This window comes from Neopelma chrysocephalum, unplaced genomic scaffold, assembly GCF_003984885.1.
Source record: "Neopelma chrysocephalum unplaced genomic scaffold, ASM398488v2 Primary Assembly neopelma1_44, whole genome shotgun sequence".
Taxonomy (NCBI): Eukaryota; Metazoa; Chordata; class Aves; order Passeriformes; family Pipridae; genus Neopelma; species Neopelma chrysocephalum.
Window position 1 is genome coordinate 5,751,833 of NW_020897703.1, and position 25,254 is coordinate 5,777,086.

The window sequence follows — 25,254 nt, forward strand, 5'->3', positions numbered from 1 at the left end:
ATTGGTTATGGGCTAAAATAGTAGTTTCAAGAATTTCTCTCAGTGAAAACAGCTGGAGTATGTGAAAGCTACAGTTCTGTAATACTGCCTGAAACCTAGACTGACTTCCATCCTCAGTCCAGAAGACAGAGGTCAGCTTCTACCTGCTAAGGTGAATCACACTGTCAGAGATCAGTCAAATCAAAGGTGGGATCTCGCAACACTTTGGAACAGGAAAGACAGAAGGATACAACAAAAAAGCTTGAACAGAGCATTCATGAATTTTCTGAATGTGTAAGTATTTTCCAGATAAAAACTCTCAACTTGTGCAGCTTAGTTTGAGTCCCATCTGATTGACAGAAGAGGAGACAGCAGGAGACAGTAAAAGTAGTTTTCAATTCAACTGGAATAACAATGGCAGGGGGGAGAAGCAGAGAGTCTCTCTCACTTTTACCAACTACATGTCAAATCCAGGCCACTGCTTCTACTGCCAGACATTAGCCCACATTATATTATTCAGTTCTTTCATTATTAATAAGCAAAAGAAATCATGGCACAGACTCTGCTCTGCTGCCTTATCTTTGGGGCCCTGACTGCTGCCCACATGGTTTGTTTGCCTTTGTACGGAAAATTTCTAAAACCTACCCACTGTCTTGTGAGAAAGCACAGAAGTCAACCCTGCACCTTGAACACAATCCCTTCCTGCCTTCTCAACACTGTTTGCTTTGAACTAATGGCATATTTGAGAATAAACTTTTGTAGCTCGTAACATCATGCCCAGTTATTTCAGGGTGTGACCAGAAAGGTCTGTTCCGCTCCTGAGCTTCCTGGACTGCTGATGGGAACATCCCACTGACTAGAAATAACATGGTGTTTCTTCCCAAAAGAGGGCAGGGAGCATTGGTGGCAGTGGGTAGGGAAGCAGGGCCCCCCAACCCACCCCTGATCTGCAGTTTAGTGATGAACACATTCCACCAAGTCAGTCTAAGACTTTCCCTTGAGTTTTGCCAGGACGTAAAAAAAAAAAAGCAGCAAAACCTTTTCAATGCCATGGTTTAGGAAAGAAACAAAGGTTATACCATCAGGCACAGAAACAACAAGAACTAGTGAGACAGATCAGATAAAAGTTGATTTAAGATGTTGTAATATTGTTTTCCAAGTCAGAAATACAATACAACCTTAGAAAAAAGGCAAGCTTAAGCTTCTATACATACTTTGATGTGTGACAACTTGCTCACACTATTGTTCTCTGTAGAAAATTTCCAGTCTGTTTCTGTTCTGTCTTTTGTTGTACAAGTCCTGGCATAACTCCAGTTGTATTCTGACATACATAGCTTCATATTAAACGCTGCATTTTGAAAGCAGCTTGAAAAGCTTTCCCTTCCCAGCAGAAGCACAACACAACATTACACTTTTGTACCTCTCAAACTGTATCTGTTTGGGAAAAGTTTACTCCCGGCTTAATAATATTTCATGGAAGTGCATATGCTGCTTGCAATACCCCTCTTCCTTAAAGATAACATTAGCTGTTGCCCCAGGTACCCATGTTTGTGTGCTATATTTCAATTTCGCACAGTGTGCACTACAAAACATAAAATTGTTACTGGTCAGTACATGCACAAATCTGCCTCCAGTTCTTTTATAACTACCTAGCTAAAACAATCTAAACATGTACCTTTTTATTTGTATAATGTGAAAGTAAGCAGACCCGAATCTTCACTGTTGCTGCTAAACACTGGGCTTCTCATTCTTCAGTGCAGGATATTGGCATCAAAGGGCAAATGTCCCCCCCATGCAGACACACATTTATATCTCTTGAATATCATGAGACCTAAACATGCAATTATCTGTATTTTTAAGCATATATAATTATTTTCTTTTAAAAATAACCTGCTTTTATTTTTAAAGGCAATTACGTATTTATTATATATACACAAGAGGTGGATCCTCCAAGCTTAAAGAAACAACAAAATAGTTGCATTTTTCTAAAGGCTCTAGGATTTTCAGCAGAATTGCAGCTTCAAGCAAGTGTTGAGCTGTAGAGGATGGGCCTAAACCAGCACTGATCAAAACAGCAAAAGCTGTGGGACAGTCCAAAAGCTCCCTTAAATCCCACCTCTGCCATGCATAGCTCTGAAGGTTTATCTATCCCCTGAGTATTCCCTTGTACCTACTGACTCTAGGATTCCTTTCATTGTTCAATGCATGGTAATTTCCAGGCTGAAACTCAGTTCTCAGCCATACTCCCATACAGTTGCTTTACATCTGCTGCAATCACAAAGACTGACTTGCAAAATGGGATGACATCAGGAGAAGGTTTCAAGAATCAGACCCTTCTTTTCTTGCATCTCTGCTCCCGTCTTCCTCTGGCATTGCCTTCATTGTAGTTTGCATATACAAGAATCTAAGAGCCCCAGATCAGCAACACAGACCACAAATACACCAGCACAGACACAAGTTTCCATATCATAACATCATAAAGCGTACACAGAAAGGAAGTCATTGGGCCAAGAGAGAGATTTTGTGATTTAATCTCTTTCCTCACACTGTGGTCTTACTCCCTCTTCTCTCAGCCTGCTCAGGCTGAATTACTGCCTGTCCATCTGGAGAAACAGGCAGCCGCCACTTTATCAAGCAAGTTTATTTGTACATCTAGGCAACCACGCCAGGATGTCACACAGCCTGTCAAGTTATCATAAAACTAAGGGCATTTCCAGAGAACAAAGGCAACCGAAACCCTCCACCATATTGTATTTCCCAAGTTTGTCACAAAAAAATTAGGTAGTGATAATACACCAGGAGTGGTCACACAGGTCTGATTCATGGACCATTGATCCTTGGATACTAGAAATGATGGTGGGAAAAAAATATGCATATAAAATTGTCTGTCACAATGCAGAGCAATTACAGAATGTCCTTGCTGTTAAGTGCAGCAAGCTGATATGTAGCTCACATGTAATTGAAGACAGCAGAGATTCATTTAAACTTGCAGTTAACATCACGAACAACAAGACATGAAGAAACTGTATTTTAACTAATTACAAAAATCAGTAAAACATTCTTTAGTGTCTAAAATATTATGGTTAACAAATAACTATGTGGCAGCTATATCATGTTCTCCCCTTTCTTATAATATTTAGACTTAATGAATTTCATCTTCAGATTATTGGAGCGGATTCTTGCAGGTACAAACCTTGTTGAGAGGAAAAGAGTGACAGTAACAAATTAAACTAAATATTATTATCAGATACAAAAAGGAAAATTTCCTAGCTTTTAACCAGGTGTCCAGAAGGGTAAGGATGGTGTATGTCAGTTCCAGTCCTGTCCTTCAGGAATGACTAGCATTTGTTTGTGATGGCTGTCAAATATACAGGTACCAGAATAAAGCTCTGCACAAGGACTTTAACCATGGTTGGGTGCAAAAAAAGACACCTGTGTAACAGCTGAAAACAGCACTGAAGAGGTTAGGACAGAAAGTGAGTATCAAGAAAATCTGAAGTACTTATTCAGAAACTAACAGCACTGCCATCCCCACAAAAGATTAGACAGAAAATAAGTACATTTCCCGCACACAACATTTACCAAAGTAGCACCTTTTCCTCCTGTCCTTCCAAATGCCCAATGCACGGAGTCACCAAAAGGATAACAAATGCAGCAAAGCTCATCACTTTAAAGCAAGAGGTGCCAGACAATTCCTGAACCTCTGCCATGTGACACACCCCCATGATTTTCCATTCCATTCCTTCCAGCAACATCCTGAAAACCACTCCAGTTGCAGGCTCTTTCAGCAGCCACAAAAAAAAAAAAAAAAGACAGACCCAACCACAAGTGAAATATCGTGTTCAGAGTTTATTTTCTCCTTCTGGCAAGGGAAAAAGCTGGTGTAATGGCCCAGCAGAAGCCACCTGGCACAGCAATGGAGGACACCTTGACTGTAGCCACGGCACCACCATGGAAATACCTTGTGCACAGGCAGCACAATGCCCGTGGCTTGGGAAGGGGAGACACCCCATCAGTATGTAGGCACAGGGGAACATGTCAAGGCAGCACCTACGAGTGCTGTGCCAAAATCTGCCTCTGGCAGAGTGCCAACAGCAGGTGCCAGACACCTCTGAGAGCAGAGGGATCTCTTGAAGGTCCCAGTTGAGGCCGGTCACTGCACTGAGCCAGTGCCACAGCCAAGACAAGAGCTCAGGGCACTCAGAAAATTACAAGGCCTAAGTTAAAAGCAAGACCAGGATCTGTCTGCTGTCACCATACAGGTTCAAGGGCTGCACATCCAGTTTCAGTAATTCCAAGATTAACACTTAAATTAAAGACAAAGATAGAAATTAGCAGTAATCTTCCAAAATTCTATATACAATCTAAGAATTCCTACTAATTTACCCCCAATTACTCCTCTGGATTAATACTTCAGTATGAAAGCTCCAAGAGATGCTCCACAAGCTTTGCAATTCCAGCCCAAAGAGCTCATGCCAACAGACACACATAAAATGCAAACAAGGCTGTCTCTCCAGCACTCCCAGCATCAGAAGCCAATAGCCAAGGGGAAAATGCTAGTCCCACTCAAGGTAATGGCAACATGCCCACAAATTTTGGTGGAACCAAGCTTTTATGTCTGCACATCTAAAAAGAAGTTCCTGAATGGCAATATATTTACCATTATTGTCACAGACCACTAACACAAACCCAGAAACCTAGGAGTTAAAAAATGCCAGAAAGGTTTCAGTAAGGTATTTTGTTAATTGTAAAAAGCAAATGACATTTGAAGAAACTGGTTAACAATCAGAGAAGAGAAGTTTCTACTTATCCCACAAGCAAACAACTATATTTTATGTTAGTGCTACAGGGCTGCTGCCTCTGCCAGCAGAAGATAAATGCATTTCTTCTGCTAGCTGCACATTTCTTCTGAACCTGCACATACTGTATAAACATATTGCAGAGTAACAACACATATGCAGGGAGTTTATACCAAGCCTGCAAAACAGATGGCCCCACAAGCCCCAGACAGCCCTCCAAGCGATTACTTTGTCCTGCTGTGTCATCCTCACCTTGAAAGGTGAAGCAGGAATGAAAGACAAGGAGCAATGAATGTCTTTCAGAGATCAATATTCCCCATAATTTGTTCCTCCAAATAAAGGGGTGTCTGTATCATTTGATAGTGAGCCAGGCCAGCTGGTCTCAGAAATCCCAGGCCTGTACCAGAGCAGCACGTGGGAAGGCACAAATTATTCCCTGGAGCACTTTAGACCAAGGTGCTCATAAGCAGTTCAGGATGCAGCATCACTGCTCAGGTGTGCACAGTGTGGGAGAGGGGCTGGCAGCAAGGGATCCATACTGCTCTGGGAGCTGTTTTCTTTGCTGGCTCTCAGGTTCACAATCAAGCTCACATTTTACAGACAAGCATCCGAAGGTTGCAAGAGATACTGTGCAAACTAAAATACTGGCGCCCTTTCAACACAATCTTCAGGGGGAAAATAATTATGACTTCAAGGAGAGAGAAGACAGACGTCAGAAATAAAACAGATAGGACCAATTAAAGTGAAATTACACAGCTGTAAGGCACCTTGCTAAAGCAGCTATGTTGGAGCATCACTCAGTTTTGGGATTTCCTTTGGCAAGCACTGCTTGAGCCAGCAGAGGGAACAGATCATCACTGCCCTGGCTCCTAGGGACCAGGGAACAGGAGCCCTGGCTGGTTTTGGGCAGCCTGTTTCAGAGAATCCAGGTCTTTTATGCATTGTTCATGGAAATTCCTGCCGTGACATAATAAAACCCACAGGCCTATCACTATTTTAGTCCTCACTTTTTTATTACAGTATTCAGGGACTGAATTTTAAATTTATATCTGTATATTGAACACATTCCTGAACATTCAATAACACCTTTTGGAGACAGCATATGGCTTTATTGCTGTTTTAAGCATGAAGCTACACGAAGCCACAGGCCAGAAGAAATTTTTTAATAAAAAAGTCAACATTTTTAGAAGCCAAATTGCAGCTAGGTGCAAAGTAGGTGCCTTCTAATACCACAACAGAGTGCTTCACACACATTTAGCACCAGATAGTTCAAAGCCAGACAGCATACAAAACAAGGCACGGTATCTTATGGCCCTGTGATAGAGAATGACTTTCAAAGAGTAATTTTTGTCTGAAATGGTTTCAACCAGGAAACAGGGGAAAACTATCTGGAAGTTTCATTGTTCATAAAGTACTTGGGTGTAAAATCATCACTGGCACGTGTGTGTGCAGTGACACAAAGCTTTGCCAGGAACTGAAATCCCTGGCTTTGCCTCACCAGCCCTACCACCCGTTTAAGGACACGTGTTGAGCAGATTCCCGTGGTCACAGCAGCTTGCCCACAGGCCATCTGCAGAGGCCTCTTCTCCCTACAGAAACCCTGCAAGGTAGCAACGATGCCGGGAGCACAAGCCAAGCAAAATCACACCTGGCAGAAAATACAGCAAAAAATAGTTCCAAAAGACAAGGATACAGCAGGAGAAAAATTCAAAGAAAGTAAGCAGATGAAAATAATTATAAGACAATTTCAGAGACGAAACTTTGGGTGGCTTAAAAGGAAGCAAGACAAAGTTCAAGAAGGGAAAAGCAAAGGCAGCCAAAGGGTCTCAGCTACTCTGATAACAAGGAGAGAAATGTCACAGGGGATCAATATACTGAATTTAATAACCATTTGGAGCCAGGATGAGGTGGGAAAGATAGTGTTAAGTTTTTATGAAAGATTCAAGCACTGGCAACACAAAGACAATAGCTCCAAACAGTGCATACTGACTTTAACAAGCTCTGGAGGAATACAGTAATAGCAACACTGGGTTCACCCAAGCTATCCAGTCCCAGAGCTGCAAACCCAGGGGTCATCAGTTGTAATGTAAGCTCTCAGTGAGGTCAGGGCCTCCTTGAACATTAGGGAAGCGTGGCTGGTTATGTGCAAACCTACACCCTTACAAAACCAGACAGGACATTCCTTCTACATTCACAGGGAGGATGAAAAGCAATGCCCAAGCCTCCATTCTGGGGCAGCACTGTCACTCAAAAGACAGTTTTCCTAACATTTGCACAAGGAAATGCTACAAGCATGATGTCTCTATTGCTTCTTCCCAATGGAAACACAGCAGTGTATCATTCCTGTTCTCCATGCCGGTCCCCCACGAGAGCTCCCTCAGTTTGGAACAAGCAACTGCAGGGGTTTCATGAGGGACTGAGTGGAATGGGAAACATATCAACAAGCTCAAATGCTTTCAAGAATGCGTTAAATATATCTGTGAGACCCAGCCAACCTGCCAAGGTAAAGGTAGTATTTACAATGTGGTTTGAGAGCACAGACTTCAAAGAAAGAACTGGCATCAGCCACAGAGAGCTCCTGCCTTATCACAAAGGCTTCTCAAATCACAAAAAAACCTGCCCAGGTATTTAAGGTATACGGAAATCACATTTCCTACTGTTACTCTCCTCATTTAACTTGTCCATTTGTTTTCAAGATTAGGTTTCATTTTTTTCACCTTGAAGGCCTCTCAAGGAACTACAGTGTATGTTCTACAATCATGAGAAACAGGTAAATGTACTCTCAAGTCTGCTGTGTACAGATGTCTGTTCTCTTAAATCATTATTCCTTTCAGATGGAATTTATTATAATGTTAAAAGGAAGCCAAACATATTAAACCTTTAAAATCCATACAAGCAGTAGAAATTCTGGTTTGTCTCGTTGCAGCCAGAAGAAGAAAATATTCAAAATTCTGAATATTTAGAAAATATTATAAGATGTTAACTCCTTCATCATTAATAAAAGAGCCTTTTACGAGCAAGAATTCTTATACAGATCTAGGTCACCTCCTAATATTAAAATTTCCGTTCAGTCATCCTTCAGCTATACCAACAGAACCAAAATGCCCTGAACAGACAGCTCTTCTAGACCTATTAAGAAGAAATCTTCTGATCAGAAAGCATCACTTTATCACTCTGCCTTCCATTCATTCATCTGTCTTATAACATGCTGGAAATATTTGTACTGGAATGCAAGAAAGCAACTATAGTGCACCATTTAAGGATTAAAAATGCCTCTGAAGAGAAGAGTCAGTATCTACAAGCCATTGCTACCTTATAATGCTGGGTAGATTCAGACACTATTAAATTCCTTACATATTTTAGAGTGCACTTCTTTTCCCTCAGTTTTAAAGCTTTCACTAAACTAGACAATGGCATATTTTTCCCCTTTGCATGCTGAAACTGGAATTGCTTGCCTTGGCAACAAAATCCTGTAATTTCTGTTCATGCCAAAAGTGTCTTTTTTTCTGTATCACTGACCATGTTTGCTGCAGCCATGGCAAAAGCTCGATCAGAAAGCTGCATCACTGGCAGAAAGTGAAGAGTACCCTTCTGAGGGTCTTGCAAAGAAAACAGTCACAAAAAGCAAGTAGTGAAGATACACTGGGTTCTTTTATCAACTTCCCAAATTACAAACAGTTGAAGATTGCCCAGATGTCAGCCTATCTCATCACACTCATAAGAGGAACAAGCCTAGCACTTACTGTTCCTTATCATCCCTCTCACAGCTACAGTAAAAGTCCGGGGCCTTTACAGGGTGGTTCCTGCTGGTGTTGTGAATGCAAATTTCAAAAAGAGTGCACAAAAGTCCTATTTCCCTGAATAGAGTAGAAAAATCAACAGCAGAGATTTCACTTCTCAGAAATCTGATATTCTGAGAATCTCTGAGAAATGTCAGAGACTTCTGGAAACAAAACACTTTATGACTTTTCAACATCACAATCGTCCTTCTTCTCTTAGGCTATCAAACAGGCTGGATGCCATAAAATACAGGGAAGTTCAAATGCTGCTGAAATTTGGGGGACCAGGATGCAGCTGACCATGCTTACAGCTTTTAAAACATGAACCAACTATAACAAATGGTGTTGTAGTTTTCAAATCTGAAATAACGTCAGCCTTCCCATCTCTCTGAGTCTTTGCAAGAAAAAAGTAAAGACATGGGCCCTTCATTAGTATGAACTTTTGTTTCCATCCTTTGTTGTGGTTTTCTTTCTTTAATTACCTTAACATTCTCTATATGCCTATAAATCGTCTGTCCAACAATTTGCTTTGTATACTTCACAATGCTGGCATTACACTGAGTAATTCCCTGGCTCCTCACATCCCCCCTTTTAAAAAAAGGCATAACATTTGCCTGTCTCCAGTCTTGTGTTTTCCCCATCTTTCACATACTCAAAAATCATTTGTATAAAATTTCACATTGTTATGGCTATTTTACATTTTAATTTTTCAGTCTTTTCTGATTGCATCCATTACTTGTATACCTTCCACATCATATAACAGACCTTTATCATTTATATCATTTATATACTTTATCATTGTCTTCAACTTATATCTAGCATATTTATATTATATTATTTATAAGATCATTTGCATTTTGTTTTAAGAGAAAAAATATGGGCTGTTTATAAGGTCAAAGTGGATGGATGAAAATCTCTTCATGAAATCATCACAAAATGATGAACCACAACTGACACAGGATACCTAAAACTATTTGACAACTAATGACTCCTGCTTGTACTGCCACAGCTCCGGTCTTTTAGAGGTGTTAGAAGAAAATAATCCTAGTTCTTCTGAAGCTAAGAATGAAGGGGATGATGAAACCTCAGCAGAGATGCAAAGGATTTCTACCAGCACACCCAAGGGAAGGACTGCTGCAAAGGGAGCTTTAACTGCTACCTTTCATCCAACTTCACAGCACTGTAGGTACTGTGGCAGTTGGCAAAAAAGGAAAAAAAGAGACTGTGATGAAAACATAAAAGGGGAAGAACTCAAGGAGTGAAGTCCAACATGTGAACTCTGTGACACAAACTGGGGACAGGGGAAAGCACAGACCATCTTCCATCACGCTCTAAAAAGACGAGGTGTGAGGAAGGAAAAACTGTACTAGCATATGGGCAAAAGAGAAAGGGCTTCTCAAAACAAGGAATAGCACACGTGGCTCTAAAGAAAACCATGGTTGAGGCAACTCAGAAATACAGAAAATATATGTTAAGGATATATACATACACTATGTAGTGCACATCTTAAAACATGTGTATGAGGTACCATTGGCCATAGTACTAAAACAGAGCAGTTGTCATTAATATGACTTTAATACAGTATTGCCCATTCACTGGATGGAATCCCCTGCAGCTCGTGAAACACTAGGCACAAGCCTGAATTTGAGAAAGTGTTACACTGAAGCAGCATTTCTAAGTGTGCTGCCTGGACGGCAGCTGGAGCACAGGATGAGCCGCCAGAGTCAGTAAGAGTCACGCCAGCCCCTTAAAGAGGGAGTTGGATGGGAGAGCGGAAAAGTAGGAATGCCAGGCCATAACCACTACCTACACTTTGGGGTTAATAAGAAGAGGTGTCAGTTGACTTCTGTTTCCCAGAGTGGGTAGTTGAAAAAAAATAAAAATAAAAGAACAGTTGTTTTTCTCTCGTCTGAGCATTACTGCCTCCCTTTGTATCAAACACAGAAGTGGTGTAGCTGTGGCAGAAAAATCTCATTCGCAGAGGAGATTAGCTGAACCATCACTTTCCTCTGCCTTGAGATCTAAAGTGAAAATTTCTTCCCCTCCGCCCCCTTTCCCACTCCAAGGCCCCTATAATTACTTCACCGTTACGAACAGTTAAGAGCATTCCACTACACTTTCAGACTATACAGGTTTTACTCATCTATTTCTGGCCCTGTTTGGTCACCATATCTTGTGGTATTTTAAAAGCTACTCTTGTATTAGTGATTTACTAAATGGGACTCTAATTAAGACTAATAGCCCAGGTGACAGCGAGAAAAGAAGAGAAAGGATTACACTTAACTGCACCTACTAAAAAACAAACAAATATAAAAAAAGACTGGAAGAGTCTTTGTGCTATACCTCTAAGTTAAATTAAATTCAAGAATAAAAACAGGGCATATAAAGTCTTGTAATTCAGGAGGCTTTACATATCAGCAGTAAAAAAAACAGGATTTTTCTCTCATTTCTCTCATATTGGAGTCACTCAAACTCTCCAAACTGGTTCTTACTGGGTACTGCTGTTGGAAAGCTTAAAGCATTCCCATGGTTCAGACCTTTGAATCCTTCTGTGACACAGCCTACAGTAAGCCCAGAAATGGAAGTGGTTCAAAGGACATCAAAAAAGCAGGTAAGCTAGATGATTAAAAATGTACAATGACAGGTTAGAAATTCATCCTTCACATTAACATGCACACTGAGCCAACAAAACGATTATTGCCACTCCAAAAGGCCAAGACAATTTCTTACTTAAAAGCATCACATATTCAGGAAAATGACAAAATCTATTTGGGCTATGGAGGGGCAAGTGGTACAGAGGTGGAATGCTTTTCTCTCTGAAGGTGTGCTGAATTTTGTTTATTTTTCCCTTTCTGGACTACCTTTCAAATTATTAAAGAAACACACAAGAAAAAAACAATCCTGTATTAAGTCTAATTTAGATCTGATGAGCATAACTCTTAATTATCACACTGATTCCTAATTTCTTGGGCACTTCTATAGGATGAATCTGACCAAAATCATTGTTGCAAGAGCCCTTTCTATTACCAGTACTGCAGCACTCATCCAAGGGCTTCTACCTTCTACATGGAGGTGACGGCCTAAGTGACACAGTGACACAGCTAAGGTCTGCCAGAGTTAGAGATACAGGAGGAAATGACCTGTGGAATGACTGCAGGACCAGTGTGGAGCTCAGTCACCTAGAGGGAATGTTGCTCCCTCTTCAGCATCAGCTTTGAGGGAAATTTCTGTGGGAATGAGGCAGGTATCAGACAAATCAAACATTTTTAGCCTGTAGCACTGCAGAGATCCAGACAGTTCTGCACAGCACTTCCTGTATAAGCAGCACAGTTAATTAACTCTGTGTTGATTAATGGTGCTCTCTCACATCAAGAATTTATTGAGTCTGTTATTATATACAAGGTCATAATTGCCAAACAGCCACAGCTAAATACCATTCCTTGCAGTCTACCCCTTAAGCATCATAATGTAAAATTAATTGGTACTTGTTTGTTAATTAATGTGAAATATTTTAAGCCGTGCACCATAACACTTACCATTGCTCTTTTCTAAACAGACATGAATGAACAGAACTATTTAAATACCTTGGGAAGAACCACCTCTTTTGAATCGGGGTGGAATGGGGGGTGCCTTTGTTCTTTGTAGTGGGCTTTTCTGTGCTCAGGCAACTACCAATAGAGCTATTCTCGAGTATTTAGTCAGCAGTTATTCTGAGTGCATTAAGACAGAGCAGCAAACGGTCTTATGCAAGAACACAAGCGCCCACACCAAAATATCTATTCAGAATAGTTATTTCTGAGTAGCTGTTTCAGTAAATTTCCAAGCACAACCGAGATCAGCTCACAGCAAATGATCTAACTTCGCCTCAGGGTAGCAACAAAGATCAAAAAGACACTTGAACTCCTTTGTCCCTTCTGGGATCTTTAAATCCAGGGTTAGCCTCTATTTAGGGGAAAGCCTGGCAGCATAACAAAGCAGACCCCCACAGCGAAAGAAAGAAGCCCACAGGTTGGATCCCTAATCTTAAGGACAGGGAAACAAATGCACACACATGTCCCCTTCCCAGAAGCAAGGACCTGGGCAGTCACTGTCAGTAAAGCTACACTGGCTTTAGCCAAGCCCTGGCACCTCAAGGCAAGTCAGAGCACAGGCCTGCCTGGTGGTAGGTGAGAAACCAGAGACAGCATCCCAAGCCTGACACTGCCACGCAGGTAGGGAGAGCATCAGGGCCCAGGAGTCCAGCAGGGAACAGATCCTTGCTCCTGCAGCCTCACCTTTGCCCCCAGCCAAGAAAAGCACCTTCTACTGATATTTCTGCAGGCGGTTTTACTACCCTCTAAGGGTTTGTTGGTGATACAACCCTCATCTTTAACAACATTTATTTCCCGAAAAAAGGGGCATCAGCAATATAAACTAGGTCTGACTGGTTTTTTTGCTTGTTTAAGGCAGACATTGGCAGAGAGATGATTTTACATTGATTCCACTTGCCATGCTACAAGCACCAGGGATCAGAACAACTTTACAGGGAATACAACATGCATGAACTTATGTAGTAAGGCATGAGTAAGCGAGCTCTCCTCTGGCTGAGCAAACTGTTTATCCCTCTGCAGAGAAAATCACCTTATTGGTGGTGGTTTAAAATTATTGCTGTATGTGTTCAAGGTTCAATTACCATATTAGCTGAACACTTTGCTAAAAACAGGCAAAAATCTGGAGTTTTCTCTCCAAGCCTACTGCTTGAAAGCAAACAACAGAAGCACTGTCAGGAATAAAACAATCACTCTGTCTCAAATGCAACACTGTTGTTGGGATTACATCCACATAGGTGAAGCACAGTTATTCTTACAGCACTTTTTTTTTGCTGCTCCAATATCGCAGCAAGCAGCAGTGCAATCCAATCCAGCAGACTCTGAACAGTTCAACAGTCTCACAGGGAAAGAAAACACATAAAGAGATTTTGTTACTTCTGTGGGTCAGAGCCTTCCTTTTTTGCTGGATAGGCAGTTGTGCACAAACCCTAGGTGAACATGGTAGAGCTTTTTGAGGCTTAAGGCACTGAATTACTCCTGCTTGTCCACCTCCTTTTAATTTTTGTACCTACCACAGAGTCACATGAAGAATTCTCCAGACAAACGTCTGAAAGTGTGTAGGTGTAGGTCTTTAAAGACCTCTTTTAAAGGGCTGGAGACCATGTGTCTGCACAGAGTCATCCCTGAGGAGTCACACATGGGTTTTCAGACAGTTGTTTGGAGCTGTCTTCAGCTGGCCCTGTGGGAACAAGAAGTGCTGAAGATCATGTGCCTGCTCTGTGGTTTGCCGTCATTTGTCTCTCCTTTTCCAGACAGCTCTCTGGTGAATCACATACCTGCCTTGGAGGGCATGAAGAGGCATAAAAATCCACTAAAGATATGCAAACTCTACCCAGGAACAGGAACCAGGGGATCCTAAATGCAATCCCTGATTAATGTGAAAGCTCTGCCTACGCCTGTAGGAAGAGGATAAATGCAAGGCTTGCTGTAACCAGCTGCCCCAGGTGACTGCACCTGCCAAGCTGGGGAACGCAGGTGCTCCTGGGCTGTGTGATCTCGCCACCAACAGCAGGCACATCCTCAGAGAACTCGGGTCCAGACAGTTCACTCTCTGAGCCATACAGGCTACACAGCACGTTTAGCTAGTCTTACCCTTCTCTGTGGAAGAGGACAAATCTGTTCAGCTCCATTTGCTCTCTTTTGCAGAAAAGAAATAACACTCCTCTGGGTAGTAGGGGTAATACACAAATTTGCCAGTCTTCATGAAAATGCTTCTAAAAGGAGTATTTTCTAATTAGAAATTAGAAACTAACTATGTGTCTATAAATATTTAATAGTAATAAACAAAACTTAGTGAGAAGACATAGGTGGGATTTCTGCATGGGTTTAAAATGCCTGCTTTGTATTCAAGTGGATTACCTGTGCTAGAATTGAATTTAAATGTATTGATCCCTACTTAAGGAGATATCCAAATGACTTGAACGTGGTTATACCTGGGGATCAGATAGTGTTATGTTACGCTGCAAACATTTATGTTGAAAGCCTGTGCTGTACCCTGATCAGCTTGTACAGTGTGTCAGCTGCAAGGGTTGTTTAAATTGTTTTCAGCAGCTGGACTCAGTGATCTTGAGGGTCTTTTCTACCCAAATGATTCTGTGGTACTAAGACTGATCAGTTTAAGCCTGACATGAAACAGACCTTATGTGAACGTACCCAAAGGGCACCATCTAATCCATTGACAGCAAGTTTTCAGATTTGAGAGGCTATCTCCAGTTCTGTGAACGACCCAGCTTCCTGTGTGTGCTCTGTGGCAGTCACACCATCCTGGATTATTAGGACATTTAGGCTAAACAAGCAGCACTGATGCACAGTGGGCTGATCTCACTTTTACCATTTGCACTGCCAGAAGACAACACTAAGCCTATGACACAGGATTAATGACCAAAGACAGCCACCCACAGCAATCTGCCAGAATAAGCCTTTACCTACCAGGTGACCTAGAAACCATTTCTTAACACGGCACTTGCTCTTAAGCAGCACCAATGCTGATTTTACACTTTATGGAACAAATAGCTAAAAAACCAAGATGTTCATTGAATTTAATACTGTGCTATGACTCTTCATGCCACTGTTCATTTCTCATCTTGCAACATCATGAGATTGGCATCAGCCCACACAGTTAACAGTGTTAAAACAACTTCCAGGGAGGAAGGGCATCGCTGTGAATCAGAGACTGAAAGAGGTAAAGCAGGATTTGGCTCTTGCTCTACCACCTGCTCCCTTCTCAGCCTCACCTCAGTTACAGAGTTTCTCCGCATCCCAGTTCTCCAGCTGAGAAACTGGGCGATGACCACCTTCTCCTGGCAGTGCCATCAGGCAGCAGCACTGTGCCTCCAGCTACACCTGCCTGCCTTCTCCTCTGCCTCCTCCTGGCATCCCTTGTGCTCTCTGCCTCGACTCCACAGGGCAGCTCTTCTCCTTCCACCTCCCTCTCTCCTAACCTGTAAAGCCACCTTGACATCTTCTTAAAAAAAGAAAAAAAAACAACCACAAAAAAATTCAGATTTGTGTCTAGCCAAGGTTATCCAAGGCACAGGCTCCACCTGTAGAAAATTCCCACCAGAAGCAGGGCCACATCTCCCAAAGAGGGGCAGGATTATGCATATAGCTAAAGGATCAAGGCTTGTTTACGTTAAAAGAAAAAAATTCCTCATACTCTTGATTCATGCCAAGTGGGATGTAACAAGACCACTCTCCTAGGCCAGCTCCTCTCAAACAGAGGCAACAGTTGCAGCATCTGGCACACCAATTTTACTTGATTGGTAGAACACTTTGGAAGTGTTCCTGGAGTCAATAACTAAATAAGTCCCTCTCTTGATTTTAAATTGGAGATAAATGCTGCATGTCACATTGGCAAGCACATTAAAGCAGCTGGAAGCATAAAGACAATACAGGGTATTTTAGGCCTTTGTTCTCTCATTTTTTACCCTTGGCATGTTAAACAACCAAAGACCACACTGAGCAAATCAGTGTTTTACCAGATAATACTGCGGGATTGTAGCTTCCAAGATCCCAGGTTCCCTGCTGGCACCAGCTCCCACAGCAGAAGCCTGGCTCCAGCAGTGACACCAGCCCAGCTTGGTGGCCTATGGACCCACCTACTACTGCCTACAAGGCTCAACAGCACGGGCACAGCTTTGCTGTGCTGCTTTATTCCACAGAAGACAAAAGACATAACCCTTATTAAAAAAAAACACCCAGAGAGGCGAGAATGAAACTACCAGTGAAAAGGACATGATGTCCACCTTTGTCTATTATAAGTACGGAAAAAATTAACTTTATACATAGAAGCACAGCAAGGCAAGTGCTGCTACCAGTGTGTTACTATAAATAAAAAGCAGTTTCCCCATATTCCTGCAAAGCTAGTCTAGATTCAACAGAGCTGAAAGCAAAACTTCATCTGAGGATGAGATTTCAGAGGGCAATCTGTGGCCCTTTCACCTTGCAAAGGCAAGCAGCCCATCATGTTAAAATGATGTTATGATAAAATGGGTTATGTTCTCCATCTGAATGGTACTATCTGCATTATTAACGACGAAAAGCATATAAAAGCTCATTAATGTTCACACTCATTTCCTTTACCAGAAATGATTTGATCACATTTAGAATGTGAAAGCTTGTGCACCTGATGGTGCAGTTTTCTCTTCAGCTGATACATAGCAATATTTGATTTTTATATTTTCCCTATTAAATTTCTTTAAATTACATGCTCTTTACTGCTGGTAATACCTCATTTACAGAGACATAAAGTTAGAGGTATGCAGCTAAGTAGGCACCAAACAACTATTTTGCTGAAGCTTTTGCAAGGACAAAAGACATTTGTTCAAGCAACAAGTCTGTAGAATTACAAAGGCTGCAAGATGGTCATATAATGAGATCAGAAAGTATGCCAGAATAAAAATGCTAATGCTTAAACAGCAAATTATTCAACACTGGTGATTATTTGCAGACTTTCTGTATCATTAAGGATATCAACACGTGGCCCTTGAAGCAATCCTACACATACATAATTCAATAGCACAAGGGTTTTTCATAAGAAGCAACTCCCTTATGGAACAGAGCTGAAGTCTTAGCTCAGTAAATAGATGCCATCAGGTACATCAGTTATGACTGTATGCACAAGTCAACCATTATGGTTTTGCCTACTTCCTCACAGTAGCAGCTGTGAGGAGGAAGTGGGGCTTTGCAAGGGCATTCTCCCAAAGTACCCTTGTAAAAATAAAAGGGCAAGCCTTTACAAACAATTCCAGCACAAAAATGCACGTCCATATATAAAAAACAGCTCGTAACAGGAAGAACAAACATCAAGCAGACAAGCCTGTAGGCTAGGAGGTTCAGCCCTGCATGGCAGAAATGTATTAAACAGCCTCCATTTTTGGTTGTACATCTGCAGCCAGGAAAGATTTTTCTTCCCCCAAAAGCAAAACACATGCAAATGTCTGTCATCAAAAAGCACACGCTTTTTCAGAATGTCACAATTACCTAGCCACAACTAAATGCTGTAATTTGTTGACCAACTCCTTGCAAACTTCAAGAATGACCTCAAACCCTTGGTTAAAACTGTAAAATAATTTCTCCCCTTTAAATGTAATTTTGTAATGCTTTGATTCCCACCCATCACCAGGCCGAAGGGCTCCAACAGCATGCTGCTACATGTTTCTAGGGCAGCAAATAAAAAAAAGCTGAAGCCACAGACAGCAGCTGTGGGAACTTTCCAGCCCAAGCTTTCCAGCTAACAAAAAAAGTTACAAATGACAGATATGTACTTCTGAAGAGGGGAAAAACAGGAAAAAAAACCTGCTAATTTAAGTATGGAAACAGTAAAAAATATAGAAGTATTCTGTCAGCAAGTTTAGCTCACCTGTGTGTTCTGCAACGTACACAGGTAGCATGTTGAAGCAGGGTACTCAAGAAAAGCAGGAATAAAACCCAGAAGAAGTGGTCAATGTTATAATAATAATAATATACTTTGAAACATTTGCCTAATAGGCTTATACCTGGCTCTTGTAGCCATCTGATTACACTAGAACCTGTATCAGTACCACTGAAAGAAAAAAATTCTGGCCAACAGAGATTAAAAAAGAAGTCTAAAAACATAATATGTTGAAGCATTAGTTATTTTGTATAAATATTACCCAAGCCTGCAGACAGTTTGAAACAGTAGCTCCTAAAAAGTAAGGTGCTCATTTCTCAAGCAAAAGAAGATCTGTTGGTGGAGGGACAGCTTACAGAAGAGGAGAAGGCACTTGGCCTGGCTCCTCTGGGTGAGCACACTGCAAATCACCACACCAGCACAGGGAAACCCTTCCCATCACCTACACATCCCAGAGTCTCAGCCTTTCTGGCAATAAACGAGCAGGATCAGCTACACCCAGACCTCTAGAAACAACCCTTAAAAGTTTTCTTTGCTGGCTTTCAGGAATTTGTCCCCAAGACCACTGTGTGACTGACAGCACTGCATGGTGCTGCTAATGGACCGGCACAGGCTTGGAATCGTGCCCCAGGAGAGCTGCAGCACGTGCAGCCACTTACTTCAGCAACCAGCAAGCTCCAGCTTGAGCACTTTTATTCCCAGGTCAGAGGAAACATCTGTCCACCCTTGAGCAAGGATCCAGATAAAAACACCACCTTGCCAGAACCAAGCCATTACACAAGTGCTCAAGCTGGGAGGAACGTTTATTTCTCGACTAAATGTAGTCATGACAACCACATCTTCATTTAAGAGATGAGCAGGAAGAGGTCATGAGGCGCTTGTCAGGCAGGGATAAAATACCACACCTCTAGTGCGTACAGGAGGGTAAGTTTTGCTGGATGCCATCTGCAATTCAAGAAAACTAACACCCTGACATGACAGGCACACACCCCCTCAAAACAGACAGGCATCCAGGCACAACCACTGCCAAACCTTTACAGCATCACCAAATAGCAAACTTTGGGAGGATTTCTCTGATTAAGAAATATCTGTGATAGACTTGAGCACACTACGCCACGGCAGAAATTCTCCTTATTAAAGTGCTTCTTTTTTACCTTGAAACAAGTTACAAAATCATCCGGAAGTGAAACATTGCAGAAGCCATGGGGGTTTGGGGGGGGAAAGAAGCAGCTTCCTTTTCAAGCCTCTTTCTTGTTCTCTTTGGTGACCCAAAGCTTTCCCCACCACCTCCTCTGAACAGGAGCATCCCTGGAGGCATTTAAAAGATGTGTAGGGACAGAGTCTAGTGGTGGACTTGGCAATGTTAGATTTATGGTTGAACTCTATTATCCTAAAGGTCTTTTCCAACCTAAACAATTCAATGATTCTCTGTGCCAGAGCCCAGGTGCCATCTATACCAGATGGCAGCAACCATCACTCCTATAGGTCTGAACAAGTACAGGAATGCTGGTACATCCCATTTTTTCCAAAGTTTTTATTTTATTTTAAAATGCATGGAGCCATATCTCCCAGTATGTATGGCATGCTCGGGAATATCATGGCTCTAGAAAGCTAGTGGCTGGCACATTGGAGTTATTTTGGTCCAACCACATTTTAATTTCACAGGAAATAATAGAGACACACTCCTGTGGGTGAATTCCTCCTTCTTCCTTCCCCACAATTACCTTAGTTTTGTGGCTACCTGAGTATTTTGTACTAAAATAGATTCTCTCTTTCTTACTGTGAGCCCTTTCAAAGCCACTTGGCAACATGCAAATTAGCATACACACCTTAGTATTATCCAGCAATAATATCAGGAGGGGAGGAATCGTGGGATCTCATGCCAAGCAAAATTAACTCACAGGCTGGCTGTGGCCACAGGGCACAGGTTCATTACTCCTATTTTATACACCAAATTCAGAGGTATTTTCTCAGATGCTTTTACTTGCCAGAGAGAAAGGATACACAGAAAAACAGTCATATTAATTGAACGATTCTGAAATAAGTTAAAGATACACTATCACTTGGCAATGTAATTGGTTTTGTAAGGAGACTATTTGTTACTGTTGTATTCATTTGGTTTTAAGTGTATTCATACACAAGCCCAGCCTTTCCCCAGATTATTTTTATGATCTTTGACATCTGTTTAAAATTATTTAAACATCTGTTTAATGCTGTTTCTCTGTGACCATAATAAAAAGGATCCTGGTGGTCAGCAAAGAACCGTCAAACACAGGAAAACATTTGGGAAAGGGAGAGAAATGGTCCTTTCAGTTCTAGTCACACTGCATTACTCTCAGCAATCAAGGACAACAGGCAAAATACCAGGAGACAGGATGAGGTTTTGCACTTAATAGCAGCCTAAGTACACACACTAACCATTTATCTGGGCTTTATTATCCTCATGCATGCATATGCGTGCTTGCAAGGGCAGCCTAAAAATAATTCTGTTGCTTTGTACATGCAGGGCCTGGGCCGGTGACACTAAAGTCACACTTTGACCCTCCAGGTGAACTGGCTCAAGACTAGATAAGAGCCTGTGTCTGTCTCAGATTTACAGCAAGCTTCTCACCGAATTTGGCAGTGCAGGCATGAAAGCACTAAGCACTATGTCTATTCAAAGTAGCTACAGAGTCTGCATTCCTAGGTAACTTCTCATTTTATTTTTGTTTATAGAAAACATTCTCAGTGTCTTTCAAAGACAGAGTGATACATTTCCCCTGTAAACATGCATAACTATAACCAACAACTAGGCAGGGGAGAGCTTGCATCAGCCTCTGACAGACATCAATAAGCAGGATGTCCCCACGCACAAGCTGCTCCGACCATCTCTGCCTCTTTGGCACGACAGGCGTGTTTGTGCCAAGGCAGGGAAGGCAACCTGGTCTGCACAGGCAGAGCTGGCATCCCAAATCAGACACAGCCAAGCACAGAGTGACTTTTGCTGGCTTTAAACAGGGAGAAGAGGATGGAGTTAGCTAGAGAGACAACCCGCAGGCCTGTGGGCACTGCTGGCAATCCTGCAACCAGAGCCTCAGCTGGCAAGGCAAGACTGAAAATGAGATGGAGACACCACAGAAACTTAGATTCTTCCAAAATAATTTCCCAAAAGCTAACTCACAGAAGTTTACATATAGACTTATTTGAAGATATTTTACCCTTTCACAGAGCCCTGACAGGAGCAATTGTCTGATTTCTGTCCAGAACCATCAATGAAAAACCTGAAGATCAAAAGCACATTCAGCAGGACTTCAACTAACAGGCTTTCTCTGCAAGTGGCAAACAAACAGCTCTCAAGAAACCAAGTTACTTGGTGCGAGTGTGAAGAATAAGCTGTGCAAAAACCTGCAGACAGCAAGCAGGGAGAGCAGCAGCAGGAAGCACCCTGAATCTGCTGATTACACAGAGGATAAGAGATGTGGGTCCAGGCAACAACTGCTGCTCAAAAAGCAGCCACTAAAGTAAAAAACTAATCAATACCTTCACCCTTTGAGAGCTTTGGCAAAGGGGAAAGGACACTCATGAGGAGGGGGGAATGGCAACTCAAACTCCAGGAAGGAATGAAGAGCTGCAGTAAGGAGGTCTCAAAGGGCACCGAGGGGCACAGCAAGGGTTTCTGTGCCCTCTCATACACACACAGCCAGACTCAAGCTGTGCCAGTGCAACTCACACCTGACAGCCTCTGGCTGCTCGCTTGTTAAAGCACTTGTCTTCTGCTCCTTCTGAACTCTAGCTTAATTGCAAAGGTTTTTATCATATACAACTCCACCCTCACATACTATAAAATACTAACACATCAAAATGAAAAAGGTACAACTAATGACTTGGATGGGGAACAATAAGCAGTAACTCTTAGAATTGGGGGAAAACCAATTTGCATGCTTGCTGTAATCAACATTCACTGCAGAGGTGGTAAAAAAAAAGAACTGCATAAACATGTTAAGATTTAGAGCAAGTTTTGCAATATTTGTATGTGACAACTGAAATATTTAGAACATCTGAATGTTTACAAGTGCACAGACACATCACTATGCACAAAGATTATTATCCTAAGAATTCATTTAAGTTTTGTGAATTATCTTAGCTTATTTTCAGCTTGACATTTAGTAATTCAAAAGCAACTAGGTGCAGTTACAGGAAAAAAGCAAGGCTCGAAAGAAATTCATGTAGAAACAAATGATGGTAGAATACACTCTCTGTGCTTAAATGACTTACAGGTTTCTTGTGGCCCAACTGATGAGCTAGAAATTACCATCGCTGGAAGCAAATTCAAGTAACCTACACTAATGCTAAACTCTTAAATAAAGCTCTCCTGCCTAAGGAGAGAATGCAGCCAAAACTACTGGTAATCTCTTATGGATTAAGCATAGCCACACCTTAGCACCTTTCAGCTATATCAAAAAAGCAATAATTAACATCTGTCTGCCTTCAAAGCCTGTATGAGAAATGGGGTGATTAATTTCTCATGTGTTTCATGTGCTGTTAGATACAGTTGGTAAGAGAAGCCGAGAATGGAAAAGAGGAGGAAACAGACTACTTAGAGAAACACATGTTTAAACTCTCAGCATGGAGGTTCTCTAGTCATCTCCTACATGAGTTCTCATCACTGGTCAAGAAAGTCATGGATCCAGAAGAAAGCATGTGCTACAGAAAACCCAACAACAGGCAGAGAGCTCTTGGTTGCAAAGTCAGCCTTCTCTGAACATCACAACTAAGACCCGAACCAAACCTCACGGTCAGTGCACAAAGAGGAACCCCCACTCCCAGCAGCCCAGGTCCCAGCTGCTGCAGGTGTACATCGTATGCAGTGTCCTACATCCTCCAATTCTCACTGCAGGACACTGCAAGCACATGGACAGCTGTGGCCTCTGGTGTTTAAGGAAAAGGAAACAGTTTCCTGAATCGCTGCAAGTTATTGCTGTGCCAGTTGCCCTCAATCCTGAAGAGCAGGAAGAAATGCAGAAGGAGCCTGCTCCTGCAACCCCAGTGAGTCCAAGCACACACAGCAGTTGTTATAGGAATGCAAATCTTCCCAGGCACACCATTCTCCATCCCAGATTCACCTTTGTTTTGCTGGGGTCTGTCTATAAACACATGGGGCTGCTGCTATTGTGTCTCTCTTAGTTAAAGGTGGGCCAGTCTGGGGACAGTACTCCTCAAACCTGATGTGAATGACAAGCCCAGCTTGGCCTGGTGCACAGAGAGCTGCTGAGGCAGGCTGTGCAGCCCCAGTGCCTTGGTGACACTGCTCAGGCTGCACGTTGGAAAGGCTCTGCCAGCAACAGCTCCAAGTACACAGAAACACACAAACTTCTGCTCTCGGTTTAAGAGGAAGCACCACAGCCAGCTTCGAATGTATTCTCCCCCTCCTCCAGCCTCTCAGAAGCGAAAGAAACAGGTCTGGGGAAGAAACTGAAAGAAATAAAAAGAGGTCCAGCAAGATGAGTACAAGTAGACCAGCATATCCCTTCGTAAACAACAGGAGACACATCAACGCAGAAAAACTATCAGCCTGCCTTATCATGCCCCAGACCACAGCCTGATCATGAACAATGATGAGCATCAACCAAAATTTTGAGTGTCCCCAAAGCAGGCAGGGGCATTAACACCAGCTCTCAGGAGCCTCATCCCTGAGCTTTGAGGGTTCTCAAAGAAGAAGGAGAACCCTTAGACAACAGCCTATCATTTTTCTACAGCATTACACACTTCATCAGGATGTGATCTACTTGACTTAAATCTATTTTGACTTCTACTGCTGAAGCAAAATCCTCGCTGCAAGATTTCAGCAAAGGTTTAAAAATGCTAAAGGCAATAAATTCAAGGGGTTCATTAAGTATGTAAAAAGCACCGAAATGATACAATTTTGGTCCTTTGTAACATGTATTTTTAACATTAATGCTTGCTGTTTAGATTTGTAGCATGCACATCCTACCTGAATCTCCTTATTTTTGAGACTCAGGCTGTGCACTGTGGGGTAGTGAAGTCTCCTCGTGTGAAACATTTTCTTTACCAGTCATAAGCAAATATCTAAAGATGTGGATATTCAAGGGACATGTCAGGAGACAGCCCATAAATATTGCCTTCTGTTACACACAAAAACACGTTATAGTCTGGTCCCACAGTATTGCTTTTACCTTAGAAGCAGCTTTATCATTTTCTCCTTTCAAAACTCTTTTCAATATGCTATGCAGCGGCTTTGTGCTTTTGGAAGATTGTATTGGAAAAGCATAAATAGACTGTGAGTGAGGCTTGTGATCTCTAAGTACGGGTATTTGGAGTGGGGCTAGCTGAAGGCAGTCCTTCTGAACCCCATAGGAAGGGTCTAAGGCTCACAGGACACCCACGCTGCAGATCACAGGCACACCAAGTTAAATTAAAAATAGCAGATTAAAGCACGCAAAGTGTGTAACAGTTGGTAGAGTATGTGGATAAATTAGGATGTGGGAGCCATAATATCAATTTACTAAATGTTTTTAAATGCTTTTAAGTACCAATGATTAGAAATACTTTTATACTCATTACAGCTGTCTGCCCATTGCTAAATTTAACACGATCCAAGGATTTAATACTACGGGTCTTCCTAGCAGCCTGTGAACAACGGCGACAGCTAATCCGAAGAGGCACTTCCTAAGCAAAAAGGCGACAGGAAAAATAATTTCTACGCACGGCACGGCAATGGAACGAGGGAGAAACCCAAAGGAAGGATAAGCAGAGCCGACAGGCCTTTCTAAACGAGCCGCTTCCATCCCGCCCTGCCGACGGGAGATGTCAGGGTTTCACCGAGGCGGCAGCGGCAGCGCGGACGGGCGAGCGCCCGCGACCGGGACCGGCTCCTGCTCCTGCGACCCCGGGAGCTGCGCCCTGCCCGGCCCGACCCCGGCCCGCCGCGCACAGACACCGTCCGCGGGAGGCGAAGGGCAGCGCACCGGCGGCGGCCCGGCGGGTGAGGGGAGCCGGCACCGCACGGCGCCTCCAGGGAAGGAGGGATCCGCGGCTGCGGAGAAGGGCCGCCCCCGGCCGCCCCGCACCGCCGCGGGGGCTGCGGCGGAGCCCGAGCCCGAGCCCGAGCCCGCCGCCCCGCTCCCGCCCGCCCCGCGGCGCCCACCTGGTCGGCGAGCTTGAGCACCGCCATCCTCCGCCGCGGCTCCCGCGCACATGCAGCTCCCGCGGCGGGCGGCGAGCGCGCCCCGACACCG

The 25,254-nt window shown here is 42.7% G+C and overlaps 1 protein-coding gene across 13 annotated transcripts in view; it reads right to left on the reverse strand.

The window, feature by feature from the left end:
• The window catches only part of ANKRD44 (ankyrin repeat domain 44), a 136,324-nt gene extending 111,079 nt beyond the window's left edge, over window positions 1-25,245 (reverse strand). For all 13 annotated transcript variants that reach the window (XM_027678166.1, XM_027678168.1, XM_027678163.1 and 10 more), the window contains exon 1: window positions 25,164-25,245. In XM_027678166.1, coding sequence (XP_027533967.1) covers window positions 25,164-25,190 — 27 coding nt within the window. In that variant the 5' untranslated portion in view covers window positions 25,191-25,245. The remainder of the gene's footprint in view (window positions 1-25,163) is intronic.
• Window positions 25,246-25,254: the final 9 nt, after the last annotated feature.